Here is a 23,448-nt window from a genome sequence, read left to right as displayed (position 1 = left end):
CTCCGCTGTCCACTGCACACAAACAGAGAGAAATCAGGCTGTGTTCTCAACATGTTCCACAGTAATGCTGGAAGCACCTTCTACCTGAAGGTCACAGAGAATGCTCAGAAGACTTTCCTTTCTTTCTGATCTCCCTAAGGCTGGTCATCTTGCTTTTGGCACTGAAGAAATTTTTGTTGTTGCATTTAATTTAAATGTTGAGCTGTAAACAAACCTTGTATCCAAAAGCCTAAGGGTACGTACTTAATTATGGTTGACAAAATGATATTCACATTATTCTAACACCTCTCTTACATTTTAAAATTAGCATCCATGAGGGAATGAAATCATGTATAAAGTAAACTGTGCTTACAGAATTAGAACTTAAGAACAATATGCAACCTGTAATATAGTCTCACATCTTAACGTTTTGTTCATTTTTGTTAAATTGTCTGGATACCTAGAGCCATACATTCATGAAACCATTTTTCCTAGATGTGGAAATCTGCAGATAACAGATAGCATGTCTTAGAAAAATAGAATAAGGAAAGAAGAACAAAATAGCAATAATAGCACCACAGTTCAACACTAACTGCCTTTTGTGAGGAACTGCAAACCTTAAAATAAGCAGAGCTGAGAAGACCTTCTGTATTACCCTCACTCACACATCAGCTTTGCCAAATCACGCTCTTGGGACTGCCGCTGGAAGGGAAACTAGGCAGCTGTATCTTCAAGGAAGGAGAAGCACCCCACCCTTGCTTATTCTCAAATGCTTCCCAATGTTTGGGGTGGGAAGGAGAGCTGTTTACCAACTTGGATGTTTTTCACTTGCTCTAGAAAACTAGGGGTAAAATAACCAATGGTTGATCTGCCTAGGTTGAGAGTGTTAAACTCATAACATGAAGGGCAGAGGCCCCAAGCCAACAGAGGCAGTCAGCCACACGTGAGAGCCGTTCTACAGGAGGCCCCTTCCCATCGGAGATCTCAGTCACATTTTGATTCTCGAGGTACACAAGCATCTGCGTGAGGACGGCAAGGACCAACCGAAATCAGCATAACCCAGGCACACCCAAGGGCCGAACCACTTCAGAACAGGCTTGGTCCCACCCTCCCTTGCCCCAAGGCTGGGGCAGGGTAGGCTGCTTTATCGTAGGCAGCGGCTGGACCAGAGGGAGAGAACGGGATGCAGATGAGAAGGGGAAGAAGTGGGTGAAGGGGCAGAACTCAGCAGTTTCTCTACTCCACGCCTGCCTTTCCTTTCGAAACAATCTCTGTTCTCTATCCAATTGTGACTGTGCCCCAGAATGTCTAGCTTCCAGTTCAACCTGAAACACTGGGGAAAGAGCCAGAAACTGCTCCCAGTTGGCAGCTGCTGTGGCAGCCGGGAGAGCAGCTGCGCAGGCTTGGTCACCACAAAATTGTCCCTGAGGACAATCAGCCTAGGGCTCACTTGGGGCTGCACCCCAGACCCTGTATTCTGCTTAGGTCCTGCCGGAGCAGAGCTGCCCCGGCAGGCTGCTGCTGCCTCCACCTGCACCTGCACCTGCACACAGGCAGCCCTGACTGTCAAGGAGATAGGTCTCCCCAAAGACAAGCAGTCACAACCCTCCCTTCAGATGCGTTCTGAGGGGCAGCGGCAACTCCAGGTTTAATGTCTGAATTGACAAAAAGACACCCAAATTCATGATTCACTTGTTCTCTGAACTGTTCAGCTGGACTTTGCTTCCACCTAAATTCCAAAACCCTACCGAGGTCTGAAATGAGTGAACAGACCTCTCAGTCTCGGCGTTCATTAAGCCACTGCGATTTTTTTCTTCCGAAAGCTTCCCAACTCTCCTTTCATACCACTCTCCCTTCTATAATGTCATCCTAGTGACCGCCCCCCTCAGAGGTCCCCTTCAGTCCGAATTCCTTAATCCACATCGGGCCTTCTGCATCTTTCCTTCCCTACCTCACAGAGCCTTCTCTCACCGAACTTTTCCTCCTGGCAGGCGGACAGCCAGGCGAAGGGTGACAGTGTCAATTTGGAAGAAATGAGAAGGGAACTCACACCGATACACTTGATTGTGAAATGGAAATGCATTTCTACCTCCACAGTTGATCACCAAATACTGAGGTTTGAACAGTCAGAACGGAATTTCTCTAAGTGAATTCTTGCTCCAAAATGACCCCCCCCGAAACCAAAGCCCACTGGGACGTATAAAGGGAGAGTTTATTCTCATTTGTGTAGTTAATGTTAAAACACTCATCAATAACAGGTATAGCTTACCCAATACCAGTGGGATAAGGGATGAGAGGAAGACCTCATCTCTTCACCATGCTTTACATCTCACAGATTTAAACACCCAAAGAATTTAGGATGGCTCTATTTGGAGTTGAGAGAGTAACTGGCCTCACTTCCTAGGAATACATTAGGCAAGTGGAAGTGATATTCCTCCCAATGACATTTGCAAAAAATCCTCAAATATCACACAGCACTGTGGAATACCATGTAGAGAAAGGCAAAGGCAATTTCTTGGATCGCTTCCTGTCTCTTTTTAACTACTCACACCTGTCGGACCATGTTTGGGGCGCAAACATGCAGGTGCAGTCCATGAACCTGGCAGCTCCATAGTTAACTGCCAACATCACTTCAACCCCCCACTTATAATCAATCACCCTCCCCTTCCCCTACAGGCTCAGGACACCTCACAGCATTAATCTCTCTCATTTCCTCACCAGGGAAGTAGCCAAAATCTACTTCTTACACGTTGTAAGGCTCAAAAAACTGTGAGAAACACCTTATAAACCAAACGCCTTTGAGATAAAGATGCGACATCAAAGCCAGTCATCAGTCTTACCAATTTTAACACCAGCTATTTCATTTTCTGGTGTCGCAGATTCATCTCTATATTCAATGTGCTTATATTTCTCTTACCTAAAAAATAGCTATAACTTTTCTGTCTTAAATACCTATTTCTGAAGTCACTATCCCTTCAGAATAGCCAATTCCCTCCTTTTTTCTGATTATCAAACTGTTGCAACTTGGCCCACTCTGCTGCTTTCATTTCCCATCTAATCATTGCCTGGTCTGAAAGCCAGACTGTTAGAACCGCCGAGACCCCTGGAGATCACCAGAGATGGTTCCATCAAAAGAAGCCTTTTCTCCACTCATCCTCCTCAGATTCTACAGAGCACTGGGCATTGCAGACAATGTCCAGCCACTTACTAGCAACAGGACCTTTAGTATCAGTTTCTAAGACAGTACTTCTGAATCAAGTCTGGTAAATGAAACACAGTCTTGACTGATGTCAAATCCCTTCCCCTGCCTCCACTTGTCCATGACCTGCTTCTTGCCCAACACCCCTTGTGTCCCTTGCCTTCCATTTACCAGCATTTGCCTGCTTCTCTCCAGCTGCTCCTTCTCCTACATCATCACCATTCCTTCCTCCTTGGATCTCCCGAAAGAGTGTTTGTAGAGAAGCACCCACCCATGAGCCTGTGCTGGCTCTGTCAATAACTGGTTCCAGTCTGGAATACAAAACCATAGCTAATGTACAAGTTATTTTTAAGCTTTTCATCTCATTCACCCCACACTGAACTATCACCAAATCTTATCATTTCTTCTTTCAGAATGTGTCCTGAATTGGGCTTTTTCTCTTCAGTCACAGCGCCACTTCTGGCTGAAGTCCTCACTTCCTCACAGCTACATAACTATGAGACTCCGGATCAGTTTCCTTGTCTATTTTTATTCTCTCCCTCTCCTCTTTTCGTTCCTGTAAGACAGTGGCCCTCAAGCTTTTGGGTCTCAGGGCTCATTTCTAAAAATTGAGGACTCCAAAAAGTTTCGCCTTACGTGGATTATATCTGTCGATGTTTATTATGTTAGAAATTAAAAATAAGATTTTAAAACTCTATGTTAATGAATTTTAAGTTAATGAAACGTGTTACATGTTAAAAAAACATTTTAAATAAAAATAGCTTTGTTTTCAATTTTAAAAGTTAAGAAGGGCATTGTTTTACATTTGTGCAACTCTCTTTTTAAATGTCTGATTTAATAGAAGATAGCTGGATTTTAATGTTTGCTTCTATATTCAACCTACTCTGATACGTTCTTTTAGTTGAATTATGTGAAGAATTGTGGCCTCAGACAGGTATGTAGCTGGGAAAGGGAGGAACCTTTTTAGTTAATTATAGATACTCTTTGATACCTCATCAAAACTTGACAAGTAGCTATTTCTTAAAGGTTAATTCCAATGTTGACTCTTGAGTCCATATGAATGAACTTCTTGTATTCTGTTACAGCAAAATCCAATAGCCTTTTTATGCTTCAAATGGATTTTTACCCATGCAAAATTTTGTAACATCATGCTTTGGGCCATTTCAAAAATCTTGTAAATATTGGTACATTTTATTACATAACATCAAAAAATCACATTCATTAAAATCACCACAGATCTCATTTAAAAAGTCCTAGGAAGCCATCAAGCTTAATGTGACAGATGCAAATTCCCAAAAATCTAATTTTCACTTTAAAGGTCAAATTTTACCATTGGCAACTAATCCTGTCAAGTTTTTTTTTTTTTTTAATTGAAGCAACATGTTCATTTTGTGCCTTTTCAAGAAAATGTGTGTCAAATACCCAATTCCGAATAATCGTGATTTGTTGGTCATTCTTTCAATTAAAACTGAAAATATGATATTCCATATTTAAAAATGGCTGTTCCGCTTGCAATGCAAACAATCACACAAGTGCTTTTCCTGAAGACAATCACCATCTTTCAGCATGCAGCAGGGGTGCCTTTTTGCAGATTTCCCATTTCGTCAGCACAGAGTATTATAAGGATGAGTACTCAAGGATCAAGATTTAGTAACGCCCATTATTTTTAGTCTTTCATCAAGGACAGTTTCAGTGACTTATTTTTGATGCGAGTGGCAGTGGAAAACACCACATGTGGCCCTAAAATAGCAGGTGTCCCCACACTGGCATACACTAAGGCATCAGAAGTTTGGCCACTGACTGCTTTCGTCACCATCAGTGCAATCTCAGTGCGGGAGAAACCAGAACACCTTCTTAGTGCTATTATGAGAAGAGCTCTGACCTCAAGGACTCCTGCAAGTGTCCCAGGGCTGCCTAAAAGTCACAGCTTACATACATTTTGAGACCCTCTGCCTTGAAGTGTCCAATTATATTAAATTCTCCCTTTTCTTAAAAATAAGTACGTCACAGTCCCACACACACCTCACTCTAGTAACGGACCTCTCATCTTCCCTTACTTTCTCAACTCCTTGGGATAAAAAAGGGGTTGTTACCCACTAATTCCATTTCCTTATCACCTACCTACAACTCAAATTCATTCACCTTCACAACTCTCCTCAAACACCCCTATTACGCACAGTGATGTTTAAAGCAGCCCACCTTCTCTTTTGTTATTCCCATAGATTTTGACCTTGCAAATACTGTCCGATGATGGGCAAGTGGCAACTATCATATAAGACACACAGAGGGAAAAGCCATGGTTCCAGGACACTGTGTGGTCTCGTGGGGTCTCCTCCTTCCCCTTCAGTGGTGCTGCCTCTACCTTACGCGTAGCCCATGAATAAAACAGTTTCTCATTCCTCTCCTCACAAGGACCCTGTCCTTAGTCTAATTCCTAGTCTCCTTGAAACAAATGGCTGCCAGCTGACATCCTGAGCTCCTTCTTGAGCCCCAGTTTGCCTTTCCAACTGTTCATTGGACACTTTTGCCCAAGTGTTTCACCAGCACCTCAAACCCATCCCAAATGGATGGTTCCCTCCCCTCCACTGCCCTCTAAATGGACTCTCAGAACCTTCGGGTCATCATCTTTGCCTCTTGTGGCTCTGGGGTCTTGCAATTCCTCAAGAATCTTCTTGTTCATCACCTGTCTTTCCTGATCCAGTTCTAATTTGAGATCTTACTCTCTTACTTAACTACTGAAATCATTTTCTAGCCATTCTGATCCTAGTCTCCTTGCTTGCCTCACTCCATCCTATAGTGGGTCACCATTCTAAGAAGCTGAAAGTTAAATAGCAGGAACTAGGTTACCTCTAGGGAAAGGAAGAGGAGTATGTTCACAAGAAAATATGTTTCATTTGTTAACCTGAGTAATGGGTAGACAGGTGTCATTATTCTTTATACCTTTTTCATTCTCTACAATTTTCTGAAAGTCTGAAAATAACCAAAAACATAAGGCATCGATATTTACTTAAATATGTACTTAAAAAAGATCCACTCCTCCCAATAAGAATTTTGCATTATTCTGCTATTTCATACGTGTCAGTTTTATTTGCTAACCAGACTGCCAGAAAAAATGTTTAATCATATTTTGAGATTGATCTTCACCAAGCAATGACTCATAACACTAAAACTTTCTCACCCCTCCCCATCAAAGCTTGCCCAAGTAGCTAATGATAGATTAAAGCAAAGCTAAATGGATTATGGGTGCCCCTAATTCAAAGGAACACAGCTGTGAAACCTATTTTAACTTAATAATCCTCTCTAATTTATCTGTTTTTTTATTTGCCCTTAAGCAAGAGGTATCATTTTGTGGGTAAATGACATTTTCCCTCTAAACAATATGTTGGTTTAGCAACAGAAAGCTCGTTTGTGAAGAACTTATTCTGTGTGACACAGTTTATTGGGACCAGTTGACAGGAAAAGGAGGTTTGTATTTTGAGGGCCTCATTAAGTCACTGCTTTTTGCCAGAGTAAAAAATGCTGTTTCAAAAATATTTTAAAACACTGAATAAACTAGAATGTCTTTCCCTAAAGATGTATCCAGGTGAATGCAAATGGTAACAGGCCCTTTGCTGACATGAAAAATGTCTGTGCCCGCTCCCGCAGCACAGACACTAAAAAAATGTTCATCTGCCCATATAACCCACTTCCCAGATGGCTAAACATGCAAATTACATGTAAATACAATTAGTTATAAATTAACTAACAGACACAAAGTGCTCATTGGTTTTGTTTTATTTCTATTTAAATTTTAAACAAAGAGCTAATAAGAATCAAGAATTTGTGCAGCTACATGACCAGAAAGCAGGGCAGCTTAGCCCAGGAACAGCATTACAAACGCTTAGGAATAACTTGCTACTTCATGAGTCTACGTGACATTTCAGAAGCACTTCACTAGGAGCTGTTTTCACTGACTTTGCTAGTTTGGTGAAAACTTAAATGCTATTATTGACAGCACCCAGAAAATGCCTTACAAATGTTTTAAATGCTCAAAGGAAATATGGAAAGCATAAGCTCAAATTTTGAATCAAAATTTAAGTGGTGACATGAAACCCTAGAAGTTAGGGTTTGTACATTGTGGATCTCTACACGCTTGGGTAAAACTCAAACTCAGTTAGCTTTAACTGACGCCAGGCTCTCCCTTAGGTTCAGTGACCCGGACATAGAATTCACACTTTAATATGGCAAACTTAATGAACTCCTCTGACATGTAAAGGATTCCATGGGAATTACAAAACACACCACCCTTGACTATTTGTCAAGTTGCACTGTTAGGCAACCAGCTCCTCATCATTCAACAGATACTTGCTTGGGCTTCCACCAACATCATGGCTACCCACACATGACCATGTACCCACACACATGACAGTGTACCCACAAACATGAACTACACCCCTTTTCCAGACACCAAAAAGGGAACACGTACCCTGTTTCTTAATTCTAGGTGAAACTTATAGAAACTTCTTGACCTTGTTCAGAGCCTAGGTATGTCATAATTTCAGATCCCATGGAGGCAGGTGATGCCAAATCCAAGAGCTCAGGGCTCAGGAGTGACTGCACACCAAACCACAGGTGACTCTAGCAATATCAACCACTACACTTGAATTTGGCTCAGTTGGCAGCAAAGCATAAGAATGCCTCCTCGCCCCCAGAAAGATAGCCAATTCCGCCTTGAGCAAAAGGAGGGAAGTTGACAATGGAAACTATTTATAACCTCTTTTCTTTGCCCAATACAAATCCTAAACTTCTGCCCCATTCTCACTCTAGGGGAAGTCATAAACTCTAGACAGAACCTCAACAATGCTCTCCACCAGAAAGGAAGAGGTTATATAATGGAGTCTAGGCCAGCCAAAATGCCAGGGACATCACCACCCAGGATAACAAACACTCTGGGGGTGGGAATGAGGGCAAGAGGTGGCAGGCTTATTCTGAAATGGGCAGACAGCCCATAAATTCAATGACTGATATTTACTTTAGACGAACAGGTTTTTATTTTCCATTCAACACCTGGAACATAAACAGGAGAACAGGTCAACACATAACACCCTGCACACGTGAATTTACAACCCAGAGGGTCTCCGTGTATGTAGGGTGGCTCTCCTAACCAGCCAGCACTGCAGACTCCCTCGTTACCACCCCACACGCTGCCTGCCCGTCCTCAGCACAAAATCCTACTGTAAACCTCTTACCTGTGAACCTCTTCCCTAGACCTAATGACTGGGTGTCTGGACAGAAGGGAAGAGGGTGGAATTTCTCATGCCAAGATGCACACAACAATACCTCTTTCCTGCCCCAAATGCCCAGCTTCTGGCCCCATCTCATCCACCACCCACGCCAAACTGCTCTTTCTGATTTTCATCTTCTGCCAGTCCCTGCCCCCCCAGCTCATTTTTAGCTTTATTTTCACCACCACCACCCCACTTCATTTTCCTACCGTGTCCTACTTCATGCCTACTCCCTGCCACGCATCAGCGGAAACACAAAATGCACACCTGGTGGTTAGAACATGAAGGAGTTGTACTCCCACCCCCACTACTCAGGAGAGCAGGTGCCAGGTGTTTGAAAGTGCAAATATGGGTGAGTTTTCCTAAGTTCTCTTCCAGCATTACCACATAAGCTTGTGTCCACATGGAGGGTAAAACAGGCTTCTCTACGTAGGCCAGGGTTCCTAAACACGTGTTTCTTTAGGAAAATAGGATGTAAATTCAAAGCACACAAATTAAAGGCCACAGAGTTGTGAGGTGGGGGACCTCCCCCTCAAGAAGGGAACAATAGGTAAATTCTTGGATTGACTTTAAAAAATAAAGAACTATTAATACATCCATGAAATGCTATAAGTTTGTAATGTCTGTTATACATTTCCAGATACAGGGGGGAAAGCAAAATATAAAATGTCTTTCTGAAAATGTTTCAATCAGTTTGGATTTTTTTTTTTGCCCCACTTCAATATTTCCCTAAAAAAACATTTAGATGTTAAAAAAATAAGCTTTCAAAAGGTACCAAATCATTTTAAGTAAGCTAGTTATTATAAGCTTTGTCCAGCTAAAGTTTCAGCTTTTCAGCCAAACCCTGTTGTCGAATATTCTAAATCGACAGAGGACCTAAAACCAAAACACAACAGAGTCCTGGAAACAGTCTAGTGGCCGCTTTTTCATATCCCCCCACGCCGGGGAGGTCAACATTGAGAGGAAATAAGCGTCACCCCTTCAACAATGCATGTGCACCCACTCAACTATTCCTACACTATGCATATAATTCCAGGAATTCACATTAGTCGAACAGATCTCAGAGTAACTGCCCAAGGGGGAAAAAACCTCCCAAACACATTTGGTTTAGCAAAGCATTCCTGCAAGAGGCACTCAAGTTTCACTCAGCAATGAAGTGTCATTATGTAAAATCTTTAGGGGAAAAATCATTGAAAACATATTCTTACCATTTTCATTCGGCTCAGCTGGCTTGGACACTTCTCTGAACGGGATTATAACTGCATCTCCGGGCACTCTGGGGCTTTCCACATACTTGGGCTTCCTGACGGGACCTGCGGTGGGAAAGATCTCAGTGTGGCTAATTTTTTCCAGATGCAAACAAAGCTTCAGCGCTGTACAGTGTGCGTCCTCACCAGGACCCAAACGTGCCTAAAGGAAGAGCCGGCCCTTTCCCCTCCCTCGAACACACACACACAGTCACTTCAGTACAGACCCGGAACGTCCAGCCTGGGCTGCCAAGGAAGAAATGGGTGAGCTCGGTTTTGAGAATGTAAACTTTGACAAAAGCAAAGCTGCTCCTCTGCTGTGAAGTCTCTACAGCCGCCTTTGGTATATGTCAAGTAAGTGATTTTGATGTGTTCAAACCTGGACAGCTTGTGGGGACGGGTTCTTTATTTGGAATTTTTTCTCTAGTCGGGACAAAGACGATTGGGTTGCTTGGTCTCTCCAAAGTCAGGAGGCAAGGATAACAGCCAGCCAGCCTGGAACAGCAACATACTCTGAGCAGCCACAGAACGCAGGCATTGTATCAGATGGGCGCTGCATAGCCATCGTGTGGGGCAGGGAAGACGCCCGCTTTCTCCGCAGCTGACGCAGCCTCCTTCAAAAAGGCACGGCAACCAGCCTGGCCTGAGATTCGGAGACACCAGAGGGTCTCAGAGTCATGTGTCTCACTTCTCCCTCAACTTAAGACTTTACAGAAAATCTGGAATCCTTAGTAAGACGGAGTGGAACCCCCATAGGTTGCCAGCGCAATGCACAGGTACAGTCTCTTTGGAAAACAGTTGGGTAGTTCCTCAAAAAGGTTAAAAAGAGAGTTAACGAATGGCCCAACAATTCCATTTCTATGTGAATATACGTTCACACAAAAATTTGTGCACAAATGCTTGGAGTAGCATTATTCACAACAATTAAATGTCAATCAACTGATAACAAAATGTGATATATCCACACAATGGGATATTATTGGGCCATAAAAAGGAGTGAAGTGCTCATTCACGTATGAAACCTGAAAACATATGCTAACTGGAAGAAGCCAGTCCTCACAGACCACACATTATGCGAGTACATTCATACGGCATGTCCAGAACAGAGAACGCCACAGAAACAAGATAGGAAAGGTTGTCCGGGGCTGAGATGCAGGTTTGTGGGCCGATGGCTTGAGGGCATGAGACTTCTTCTTGGGGTGATAAGATATTCTAAAATTAGGTCATGGTGATGGTTGCACAACCTTGTGAGTATGCTGAAAACTGCTGTAGTACACACTTTAAATGAGTGAATTGCATGCTGTGAGAATTATATCTAGATATATCTCCTTTACAAACAAAAAACAACAAAAGATTGCCTATTCTGTCTGTTCCTTTCAAACGTCAAGTCACATCTTGGTCCAAAATTGCCCCCTGGACTCTCCTTATCCTTGGTTGCCTGAGACCGAAAGTGTGCTTTTGACAGGGCCACAGAGCCAGGAAGCACTTCACACTGTGAGAGGAAGGAGGTGGGGAGAGGGTCCACAGCTCTCCCAGCAGCTCAGCGCCAGGCCACTGGCCTAACCCTCTGGGGGCCTCCGCTCCACCATCATACACTAAAGGGGTGAGTCAGGCTAGTTCTGAGCATCCTTCTGGGTGGAACATCCTACACATCTGAGACAGTCTGTTCAGAATGAGGTTTATGGTGAGAGATGCTGCCATCTAAAGGTTTACTGCAAAAGCACCTATACTACAGTAAAAATAATCCAATTCTCAGCCAGCTATAATGCACCATGACTTCAAATAAACTACATTGTCAAAGAAGCTTATGGTACTTGACAAATAGGGCTATTGTTTCAAACTTTAGACACCATGGTTTTTAAAACCTTTTTCTGTTCCAGGACCCAATCAGACTCCACTGCATTCTGTTGCGTTTAGTCATCCTGTCCCCTGGTCTCCTCTTCCTGGCATTTCCTCAGTCGTCCCTTGTCTTTTCATGACCTTGACAAGTTCTGAAGCCTGCTATTGATATTTGGTAGTATTTCCCTCATTTTGGATTTGCCTGATGTTTTCTTACGACCAGACTGGGGTCACGGGTTTTTGGAAGACCACCACAGAGATGACATGTGCCACTCGTCACATCTTACTGTAGTATCTCACGATTCCCGCACGGCCTTTACTGGTGTTACTGAGATCACTAAGTTTGCGGGCATCCCTCATGTTACTCCGCTATAAGATTTCTCGTTTTCCTTTTCCATCCTCTGTTCCTAATAGGTGAGTCACTGAGTTTAGGTTGCACTTAAAGAAGAGGAGAATTAAGGTCCACCTCCTGGAGGAAAGAATGTCAAGGAAATTTTGGACATTTGTTAAAAGCACCCCAGTCATTAGTAAGTATTTGGGGGGAGATTCTGTGAGACTTTGCAGATGTCCTGTTTCAGGTCTGCCCCACAGATTTGAGCGCCCTCCCTGCGGTGCTGCCTGCAGCATTGACCCCGGAGGCGTTCCAGGGTAAGTTTGTACTTCCTCGTTTCTTCACTGGTATCCCCTGGAATTCTTCTCTAAGGAACATGTGTCCGTGTCAGAGAGGGAATTTGGTAATGGGGAAACAGGGATGGTTATGCAGGCGAAGAGGGAGAACATGCTCACAATCTCAGTGGAAGATGTAGGCTCCACAACAGAATACAAAGTACGATTCAGACTGTAACTGAGAGAGACACGTATCCACAGAGAAACACGCATGAGGAAAAGACGGGGAGAGGGAAATGAAGACACTTGCTGTGGAGGAGCCAGAAACCAGGGAGGGCCCCAACAGGGCAGGTAGAGGTGGAACCAGGACAAACACGGGAATCTTTCTTCACACTTGGTTTGGAACCCTCTCCCTATGGTAAAAGAACTCACAAACATATTTCTCTCTGGTCACCTGCTCTGTTCTATTTAAAGGACTTAAGGGAGATAGCCCACTTTATTGTTATTACCCGATATTCAAATGGTCCCAACCAGCCACCACGCCACTGCATAAGAGTTACCTGTAAGCTTCTGCTCGCCTCAACTCTTCAGGTTACAGTAACAGCAGATCTAAAAAGATCTACTTTCTGGCTCCAAACTACCTACCCATATGTTCCTCAAAAATATTCTCTAGTAGTAAGTACTCTCTAAAGGGTGGGCTACATCACATGGATGTACAACAGTCATTAAGAATGGCTGGGATACCAAACCCCAAGGCCATCAGAGCATCCATGCCCCCCCATTTAACTGTCTGAACTGTGTTCTGTCCAGAGGCCAACCACGAACTGTAAGAATTCCTCAACACTTTAAGAAAAAAGAATTACTCAAGACTGAGGAGTGAGGGTATCAAGAGCGGAGCCACTAGGCTTACCACAGTGAATAGTGATGCTAGATGCAAAGGGAGACCCAGAATGTGCTCAAGTACACAAAACATGTATTCAGAGATCCCACAATGCTCAGCACTCACAAACATTAATTCATTCAATCTTAGTAACTTTGGGAGAAAACACTCTTTTCCCCATTTTTAGTTCAGGAAACCGAGGCTCCAATCAGTTAAGCAATTTGCTCATGGCCCACACACGGCAGAAACACAGTTTTGCAGTCTGTTCAGGTTTGAAGTCCACATATAAACCCACCACTTAGCACTTATAAAACTAGGAAGTCTGGACTGAACAGGCATTTGTAGGAAAGGCCAGGGCAGGGGAAACTTCCGCCATCTAACCAGCCATGGACCTCGTCTACACAGTCAGCAACTGTCTTACTCATACTTATTTGTCAGATCCCCCCCACCCCCAACTTTGAGTAGGAGTTGAAATACTATGAGGTGAATATAAACAACTGCTCTCCAACATGGTCCTTTGATTTAAATTGCTTTTCACAAACAGCTGGACCTCAAACACTATAAAACAACATACATCACCACCTTCTCCATCACTCATTAGCATTCTGCATTCACTTTCCATTAAATACAGCCAATGAATAGTCATTTGCCTTTACTCCCTTTCAAAACACCACTAAAGTTGCAGTGAAAAGATCTGAGAGAAACCAAGGTGGAAAGGAGACAACCATAGGCAAGAAACCAATCTTCTGAAAATAGGAAACAGATGGCCAAGGACCGTGGATGGAGCCAGCTAGGACTGCTGAGTGCTGGGGAGGGGACAGGAGCACTGGGTCCTGGACAGGAGACTCCTCTGGAGGCAGCAGCATGGGTGGGGTCAAACTCAGGACCATGGGTTGAAAATCTATTTAAGAGCCCCCTACCTGCACCAGGTGCATTCTCTCCCTCACCCTGGAGACTGAGTTTTTCTCTAGGAAGGCTGAATGCCAAGGCCATGCCGACATAGGAGCTGTACCCTTGAGGGCTACACTGAAAAACTGAGATTAAGAAAAAATTCTGCAGGCTGGTGGGTCCCAGATGGAGGCATCCTCTTCTCAGCTATAAGAACCCTGACAGCAGGCTTGCCCTCCATGGCAGGAAGAGACTAGAAGATTCCTCTCTGGGGAAACTCAACAAGAGAAGAAAGACCTATAAGTCATCACAGTTGGAGACATGCCCCCAAATAAATGGCGGGACCCTGATGGATCACCCTACCCAGAGCCTGCACTCAGTACATACCCAACCCTCTCCTCCAGTGGTTTCGCACCCCATACTTACCTACCAGCTAGGGTCACCAGTCAGGAAAGAGCCCACCCTGACAGCCAGCCACCAAATCAGGTTAAAAAAGGAACTCTGAGGAGTCAAAGAAAACAGGAGGAATGTGGTCCAGAATGAGAGGAGCTACTGCACCCACCAAACGAGGGGCTGCTGTGATGAGGGGCCATGTTTGGGGTCCCTGAGGTGGTGGGCTGAGCAGACCAACTGCACAATGAGGACAACTGCAGGCCACACCGGTTAGGAGCCATTGACATCATCAGGCACTAACCTTACACTTAAACTGTCATCTATTAAACCACGATGACATGGACATGAAAAACTCCCCCTGAATGAAGTGGCCACATTCCTTGTTAAGTGATCCACAGCAATCAAAGGTGAAAGATCCATCTCCCCTGCACCTCTTTACTCAGGGGAACTGACTGCGCAGCACCTTCCCAACACAGCTTTTTGTTTAACATGAAGTGCAGAAGCTACCTTGAAGTAAAATAATTTCTCCCCTTTACATAAACCAGGTGCCCTCAGCTTAATCTCCCCAAGGTGACCAGAATGCAATACCACTACGTGATAATTACCCAGGAATGCATGGTATTCCAGCTTCTATTTCTGTTTTAAGGCAAGAGGCTCTTAAAAACAAGACTGTCAGGTATTAACCTGAAAATCAGCTCATGTAGAAGCCAAGGTATTTTCCTGTCCCCGCGGGCTCACCTTCCAGTCACTCCTGGAGGGCAGGGCCTCTAAGGGAGACCACCCTTCTCCCGCCAGGGTCTAAGCAGAGTCTAGGGCTGTGGCTGAGGCACCAACATGCCCAGTTTACAAGGTTCGAGGTAAATGAAGATCGTTCTTGATCATAAATTAGTAAACCCACCTCACTGCACCTCTAGATCCCTTCACCCCAATTCCCTCATTCCCTTCCCTTCCTTCTCTATCAGGTGATACTGTGGAAGGGGGCTCTCAAAGTTAAAGGACTGGTGAAATGAAGAGAAACACAAAATGTGCTAAAGAGGTTAAACAGGTACCCACTTAGGCAGCTTGCATGCCCAGAGCTCCTGCCAGCTCCTCTCCCAGCACCGAAGGGCCTGTGTCTGCCCAAGAGGGGAGTGGCAGTTGGCCCTCAATCACTCCACTCCCCGGATGGGAGGCACAGGGCTCTCTCCATTCAGTCTCCGGCCTTTATGTAAATCTCCAAACATACTTTTCCCAGTGGCTCGTTTTCCTACTCTTTTTGACATTTTAATCACACTGCTGACTGTTTTGCTGCTTAGAAACTGCCATATAAGGAATTTTTTAAAAAAGGAATGGCAGAAATAAACCAAACGGGGCTTTATCTCCGGGCAGTGAAAGAGAGAAGGGTAGGGGTTACTTGTCATTCCTGAATGTTTCAGTTAAAAATAATTGTGTGTGTGTGTGTGTGTGTTTGTGTGTGTATGAAAGCAATATTTGGGATGTAGAACACCTGAGGCTATTCATTGCATTTAAAACAGATCTTACATTTTTCACAATATCTGGAAACTGTGAAAAAGTGACACTTTGAAGTATCAATCATTTGAGATTTTTTTTTTTAGCATCTTGAACTTTCACAGAAAAAATTCCTGTCAATTTTATCTGGCCTAGGTTTTCATTTCACACTGGGGAAGGTTCACAACAAGAAGAGAAAAATAAAATGGAGGTGGGTAAGAGGACTTTGGGGCAGTTGGCCGGTCGGTGGGGGGGTGGGGAACCTTTATCGCTAATGCAAATGTCATTCATTAAATAGCCATTTCCCAATGGTGAATTACAGCAAACCATCAGGTCATTGTCTTGGATTTTTAAAGAGCACGATCCCTAGGCTTCCAAAGTTGGGCCCCTCTCCCTCCTATACCCCATAAAGAAAGTACTGCGGGGAGAAAGGAGGAGACAGAATTTGGGGGTGAGAAGAGGGGAAACTTAGCCTAACAGGAGCACCCTGTACCAGAGCCTGGGCTGAAGCCCTGCAGCTGTGTCCCTTGCTCAGTTGAAGCAGGTGGGTGACTGGGGGTGGGGGCTGCCTACACCCTACACATGAGGAGTGAGAGCCTCTTGGGAAGTTTCGCCTTGAGGGAAGGAACCAGACAAGGAACTGACCCAGGCAAAATGCCTCAACTCAAGGGGAGGGCAATTTCTAGCCCAGTGTGCTGTCCATCACCTGGATCTGTCCTAAGAAAAAACAGGGGAGAGGCTGTAAATAAAAACCTAGAATGTGTCTCAAAAGGGCTCTACTCCAGGGAATGACAAAGGCAACAGGAGGCTCTGACCCACACGCCTGGGTGCTGACGCAGGGCAAGGCTCCAGGACAGAAGTGCACCAGGCTCGCAGCAGCGAGAGCCTCCCTGGTCATAACCACCTGTGACATAACCCCTGGAGACTTCCACAAACACTGGGCCTGGGGCCTTGCGTAAGGAGAAGAGAGTACCAAGTGAGTTATTATTTCTAAGGTGACCTCATCTATACCCAAAGAGAGGCAAGGTCTGGGGAAATTCAGATGTAATTCCAGGGAAGGAAAAGCAGGTGGTGAAAGGAAAAAATTGGTCATCTGCTGACGGGTGGATGTAAGCATCCATCACCTTTAGGTGCTTAAATCTACTGGGAAAACACTATAGCCAAATGCAGCCATGATCCTTCCAGTAAGACATCACTGAAATAAAGTTGACAAAGCTTTTCTAGTCTATTTGCAGCGTGTGTGTCTACAGCACCGCAAGTACTGTAAACTCCTAGTTCAACGAAATGACCCGAGTCCCGTTCCCACTTCCTTTCAGTGCAGTTTGTCACACTGCACCTACACCATCCGTAATCGTTTATGCACGTGAGCACAGAAACTCATTAATTCACTTGATTTCTTTACTCAAGTGTTTGCTGCAAGTCCACTGCGTGCCAGGAGCAGAGTGGGATCCTGAGGATCTCGGCTGAGGGACAAGAGTCTTCATTACCTCATCTGAATTTTATTTCAAAGCACTTCAACATGAACGGTGTAATATAAATGTGTGTCAGTTGGCTTTATTCTATCACCTAAAAGCAATTTGTTGTCTCAATCTGGAATACTCCAGGAGTACTTAAGTAGCTTCTAATCAAAAGGCCACACTCCAAGAGACCACTGCAAGTCAGTCAGCTAGCCACCCTTATCACCGGCCAACACCAAGGTTATGCTAATTGGTACACTTGAGGTTAGAAGTGGATTTGCACATTGGCTACATTTCTGTCTTAATTAGTATAATGGTTGTTGGAAATGTATGACCCTTGCAGTAAGAGGACTGACCAGAAATATCACAGGAGCACCCTTGCCCTTGTATGACCCAGGTATTAACACCTAGAAGGCCCTCGGAAGGGCCCCCCAGGCTCCATAAGTGAATGGCCCCAGGTCTGGCTGCTGACACCAGGCGTTCGTTAGGCCCGGGAGACAAACGACAGGACGACTGGAATTGTGTCTGTGGGAGGCAGAACTCTAACGACGCACTCCGAGATGCCCGTCTCCTGGTTATCGAATCACACGAATCACACGTTCTGGGTATTGCTGCGAAGGGACTCTGCAGATGGACAAGTAAGGAGGTCACTGGTCAGCTGGCCTTAAACTAGAGAGATTACCCGGGGCTACAGGGTGGGCCCAAAGTTATCACACAAACCCTTAAAGGCAGAGACAGGGAGACTGAAGAGTCAATCTTCATCTCGTGGGCACGTGTGACATGCCTCCTGCGGGGCTTCCAGAAACTTCCAGAAACACTTTCACAAGGTCCTCAGGTAAAGAGAGGAAGGTAGCAAGTCAGTGGAATCTGAGTTATTACTACTAATACGACCTCAGCCATACCCAAAGAGTCCGAGATGAGACAGAAGGGGGCCAGGCAGTCAGGGAGACTCCGAGAGTGAGAAGGACCCCACCCCCCTGGACTTGACAGACCACTGGTTGGGAAGATGGAGGAAGGAGGACACCAGGGAAGGAATGCAGCCAGCGCGCAGAAGTTGAGAACAATCCCCAGCCCAGAACCAGCATGAAGTGGGGGCCTCAATTCCATAGCCTCATGGCACTGAACTCTGCCACCCTGAACAGGCCTCCGTAAAAGAAAACAGCCCTGTGAAACCCAGAGCAAACTCAGCTAGGCCCCACTGTGCCTGGGCTTCTACCCGCAGAACCTTGTTTTGAACTGATACATTTGTAGTAATTTCTTCGGACAATAATAGACAACAAATACATTGTCTGTGAAATACTGTCATACTAGCTACATGTGAACACTGAATGCAAGTGCTACCAGGCACCAACCTTTTAAAGGGACAGAGCTGCAACTTAACTAGACATTTTAAAAAAAAAAAAAACAAAGAAAAAACCCTAGTTATACGGCTGTGTCATGCCAACCTGGTAGTAAGTCTATGTATGGGCAGAATTCAGCCTGATCCTTGTTTTCACTCATACCTGAGTTTATAGGGAAGAAATCTCTAGCCTTCACCTTCTCTAACTCTGGTAGTAATTGTAATTTACCACAAAGAATTTAATACCTGAAGTTGGTTTCCTTATGCTGGTAAGAATCATTAGGCAAACCATGACAAATAAATGAATAACCACAAACCCTGGTTTTAAGATGTCTCTGGAAGTTAAGTCCCTGAAGTGAAATGTCAGAGTTTCTCTAAGGAACCTGGGAAGGGGTTCTCCTGTTTTTCACACTAGCAGGAAACGAGCCCTATGCTGCATGATAAAGTTAACTGACTCCAAAAAGAGGGAAGCGGAGGCCCTCGAGAACTTTCTTCCCCTGTGGGTTCAGACCAGCTGTGCTCCAAGTATGGTCTCTGGACCAGCAGTAGCATCACCTGACATCTCGTTAAAAATGCAAATTCTCAGCCCGAGTGCAGACCACTGAGTGATTCAGATGCACACTGAGGCTGGCCGGTCTGGTGTAGCTGTACCAGACCTGGCCCACTCTCTGATGCAGCTTGCAATCAAGGATGAAGGTCAGACAGCAATAGTCACGCAGGGCCCGGTGTTAAGTGACTTGGCAAGGACAGCAGCAGTGAGGGGAAAGGGCAGGACCCGAGCTGGGCCTGAGGATGGGGCAGAGGTGACATCACTCCCCAAGGGAGCGTGCAGAGGTGGGGAGAGAGGGTTTCACCCTCTCCACTCCTACACAGATCAGCAGCTTCAGGCACAAAACCTTGCTTCTTGTTGGCTTCCTTACAGTACTTATATACTCAGTGGCACACAAATATTTATTAATTTTGACAAGAAAAAGCTTCCTTCTGCTTTTTAAATGAATTAAACTTGCTATAAACCAATAACTTCTAAGGAATTTCCTGACTGTTTTTCACATATTTATGCAATATGGTGGCTACTACAGAATCCTGTTCTAACCTCATTCCTTCTTTCTGTCAAGAGTAGAAGAGCTGCAGGGAAAGAAAGGGGTGGGAAGGAAGAGCATGGGTCCCGGAGGTTCCCACCTATTGGCACGAGCTCCATGAGCCCTCCCTGGCCACCCTGGAGAGGTCAGAAGAGCTGTCCTGTGTCTCACTCATCAGCTCTCTCCGTTCTCCACAGTGGCCTTGGACTTCTCCATCCTCTGCAAACAAACCTCTGCTACGCACACAGGCACATGCCACATCCGCCCTGCACGGGAACCCTCAGCTCGACATCCGGAGAGGATGGCCATCAGAAGGAAACACCCAAGGTGTTGCTCAGCTCCATCCTCACACTCACTTGCACCGATGCTTACCCTGTCACATCCATGAAAGTTAACCCTCCACCTGCGCTCAGGATGCCAGGGTCAAGGGCAAGAAAAAGCAAGAGATGCAGAATCCAACAGGTTCTACAGAGAAATAAATACAAAAAACTGTTCCTCTGCATAGGAGGATTTATCCATTTAAACAGACTAGATCAGAAGATTACCCACGGGTGTTGGATACAACCTCAGTTGCACTGAGACCATTAAGAGGGCCCAGTTTAGACAATGAGCTACCACTATACACCTGGCAGAATGGCTAAAATTTACGGAAAGTTTTTTTGATGATTAAAAACTGCCGGTGAGGATGCAGAACAACAGGAACTCTCCTACATTGCTGGTGGGAATGCAAAATAGTACAACCACTTTGGAAAACATCTTGCATTGTCATTTCAAATTAAATGCCATATGACCAAGCAATTCTGCAACTAAGTACTGACCCAAGAGAAATGAAATTAGTTTTACCCAAAAACCTATATGCACATATTTATAGCAATTTTATTCATAATTACCAAAAACTGGAAGCTACTCACATGTCCTTCAACTGGTGAACGGATAAACTACGGTATATGCCTGCAATGCAATAAAAAGTGAAGAGGTATTGACACCCACTACGACGTGAACGAATTTCAAATTTATTATCCTTAGTGAAAGAAGTTAGACTCAAAAGGCTGCACATTGTGTGAGTCCATTTCTAAGACATTCTGGAAAAGGCAAACGATAGGCCCGGAGAACAGGTCGGCGGTTTCCGGGGGTAGGGGCTGACGCAGGAGCAGGATGAGGGAACTGGTCTGTACTTAACTGAGGTGGTGCTTACACAACCCTGTACCTCTGTCAAGGCTCACAGATCTGTCAATGAATAAGAATTGGACTGTATGTAAATCAAAAACTGAGTGAAAACATTTAATTAAAAAAGGGGGGCCTGACTTAGGGGTCCGTTTGTGCAGGCAGCATCACTCCCGCTGCATGAAGCCTCCATCCTGGGCCGATATCTCTGTCCCCTGAGAGGCCGAAACAGAGGCCAGGCCCAGCTTCTACCATCCCCTCCACCTTGGTGAGGGAGCCCTAATTTTTAACTGGTCACGGTTTTTGAAAGTACCCAACACTTAGGAAGAGACAGAAAAGACCACAGGGTGTCCCTTCAGCGGGGTGCTGGGTGGTTTATGTAAAGCAGACTCCAGGATGATCGCATTCCACAGGTGTGTAGTCTTGACTGGCTTTCTGTCAACGGGACTATTTTATAGTTCTGCAAGTTGCAAAAAAAAATTTTTTAAATGAACTGATAGCAATGCAAACGATTCCTGTTGATAGCAATGCAAATGAACTTTGTCTGGCAGAGAATATAGATCTTTGTAATCCAAATTCTCATTTAAACTGGTCTTAACATCTGCTCCTTCCCTCCTTAATGAATGAGCTAAATAAAATGGGTGACATAGGATCTTTTCCTATTTGCGTGTCATATTTTTGCCTCTTTGAGGAATCGTATGTAGCAGCACATCACATGAAGTGAACAAAAGACTGCGTTTTTCTAGCCTCTTTGGCAGCTAGGTAAATGCAGCCATGGAGAGGCAAGTGGGTGTTGGGGGGGACTTCAAGGAAGGCTGTGTGGGGGGAGCTGGCCTAGCTGGGACAGGTCCCTTTCTGCCCCTCTGGCAGGAAACACTGATGTGCCAGCTAGGCTCTCACACTCTCCCTGGACCACAGGGTGACCTTGCAGGAGGAGGGTGGGGCAGGCTAATAATGGCTCCCAGAGATACGTCCCAACCAAACCCTTGGAACCTGCAACAATTACTTTACTTATAAAAAAGGTCTATGTGGATGTGATAATAAAGATTCTGAGATAAAAACCTTACCATGGACTATCCAGGTAGGCCTGAAATGCCACCACAAGTTTACAAAAGAAAGGCAGGAGAGCAGGTCACCACAGGCAGGAGGGAGGGCCATGTGATGACAGACAGAGAACGGAGTGACACAGCCTCAAAGCACCAAGGATCACCCGGAACCCCCAGAAGCTAGAGGAGGCCAGGGGCGGATTGTCCCCCGGGGCCTCCTGCAGGAGCATAGCTCTACAGACACCCTGGTTTTCAACATCCGGCCCCCAGAAAGATGCAGGGTGAGATACACTTCTGTTGTCTCAGGCTGCTTTGTTACGGCAGCCCCGGGAGCTAGTGCAGGTGGTGAGCAGTGAGACAGAAGCCCGGTTCCCTGATGACGCCTTGAAGGCCATCTACCTCCCGACTGTTAATAAAAAAGAGGAATACATTTTTATCTTATTTAAGGTATTTTGTAGTATCAGAGTGTTTTGTACTTGACGCTACACTTAATCCCCATACAGTAACGCACTGGGGTCGCAAACTACTGGCCCAAACCTCACCTTGGTGAGCTGATTTACAATATTGGTGGTCCTACAACCTCAGAGGATTGAAAATTAAGTGAGGAGTTGAGGAAATAAGTCAAACCCCAAATAGTGATTTAATGGTGTTATATTTAGAGGTAAATTTGCCATCACTGGGCATATCAGGGAATACATCCAGTAGACAATTTTTAACATTTTAAAAATACAACAGAGTATCTGACTGATTAACTTTCATTCCTCTTTGAAATATGCAATTTTTAGCTTCAAGTGAAATTCACTTTAAACATGTGATTTTAATTAAATTATATACATAAGATTTGTAAATTGAATTTAAAGGCTTATGGGAAGCCATGTTTTAAACCTTCAGCTATAATACGTTGAGCAGTAATTTGAAAGTCTTATCATCATCTGTACACAAAACGCTGCTGCTCTCAGGCATCAAAACGCTCATTTTAACAACAGTGTCTCCACTGTATAAAGTCAGTCTCTCACTTTCAAATAGTCACAGCTCAAGATTCTCTCATCCTGGAGAGAGAAAGAAAGAGGAAGAGAAAAGCAAGGAAAAAACAAATCTCAAGCCTACCAATGTCTACAGCCTAACCCCCACCCCCCAAAAAACACACAGCTGTTTGTCCCTCAGCTGAATTCTAGAACCTTCCATGTCCTTCTGACTCACTGTCATTGCTGTGTGTGTCCCCTGCACACTCGCTGCTTCGTGCTCCCGGCGCCTGCACAGAGATGGGGCTCTGCTGAGACACTCGAGCACCACCAGAGGGCTGGGGTGTCAGGTCACACGCACGTGGCCTCTCCCAATCCCAGGGAGTCCACGCCAGGCTGGCTCATCGGACACGGACAGCAAGGGCTGCAGAGGTTATGTCTGCACGCTTGAGGCAAACGTCCTTCTCTGCCCGCTTGGGTGGGGGCGGGGGGGGGGGGGTGTCACACTTGGAAGCACATGACTTCCATTATCTGAAATACCTCTTGAAAACATCAGGAACCTATGAGAGCAGCAGCACCGTGGTATTTTGGGGCTTAGCCATTATCTCTTTCAAGTAT

The 23,448-nt window shown here is 45.0% G+C and overlaps 1 protein-coding gene across 6 annotated transcripts in view; it reads right to left on the bottom strand.

The window, feature by feature from the left end:
* Positions 1-23,448, bottom strand: part of TANC1 (tetratricopeptide repeat, ankyrin repeat and coiled-coil containing 1) — a 217,733-nt gene that overhangs the window by 77,595 nt on the left and 116,690 nt on the right. For all 6 annotated transcript variants that reach the window (XM_024579816.4, XM_045187354.3, XM_024579817.4 and 3 more), the window contains one exon: positions 9,651-9,755. In XM_024579816.4, the coding sequence (XP_024435584.2) occupies positions 9,651-9,755 (105 nt within the window). The remainder of the gene's footprint in view (positions 1-9,650; positions 9,756-23,448) is intronic.

This window comes from Desmodus rotundus, chromosome 2 (assembly GCF_022682495.2).
Source record: "Desmodus rotundus isolate HL8 chromosome 2, HLdesRot8A.1, whole genome shotgun sequence".
Classification (NCBI taxonomy): domain Eukaryota; kingdom Metazoa; phylum Chordata; class Mammalia; order Chiroptera; family Phyllostomidae; genus Desmodus; species Desmodus rotundus.
This window is presented reverse-complemented; position numbering and strand designations above follow the sequence as displayed.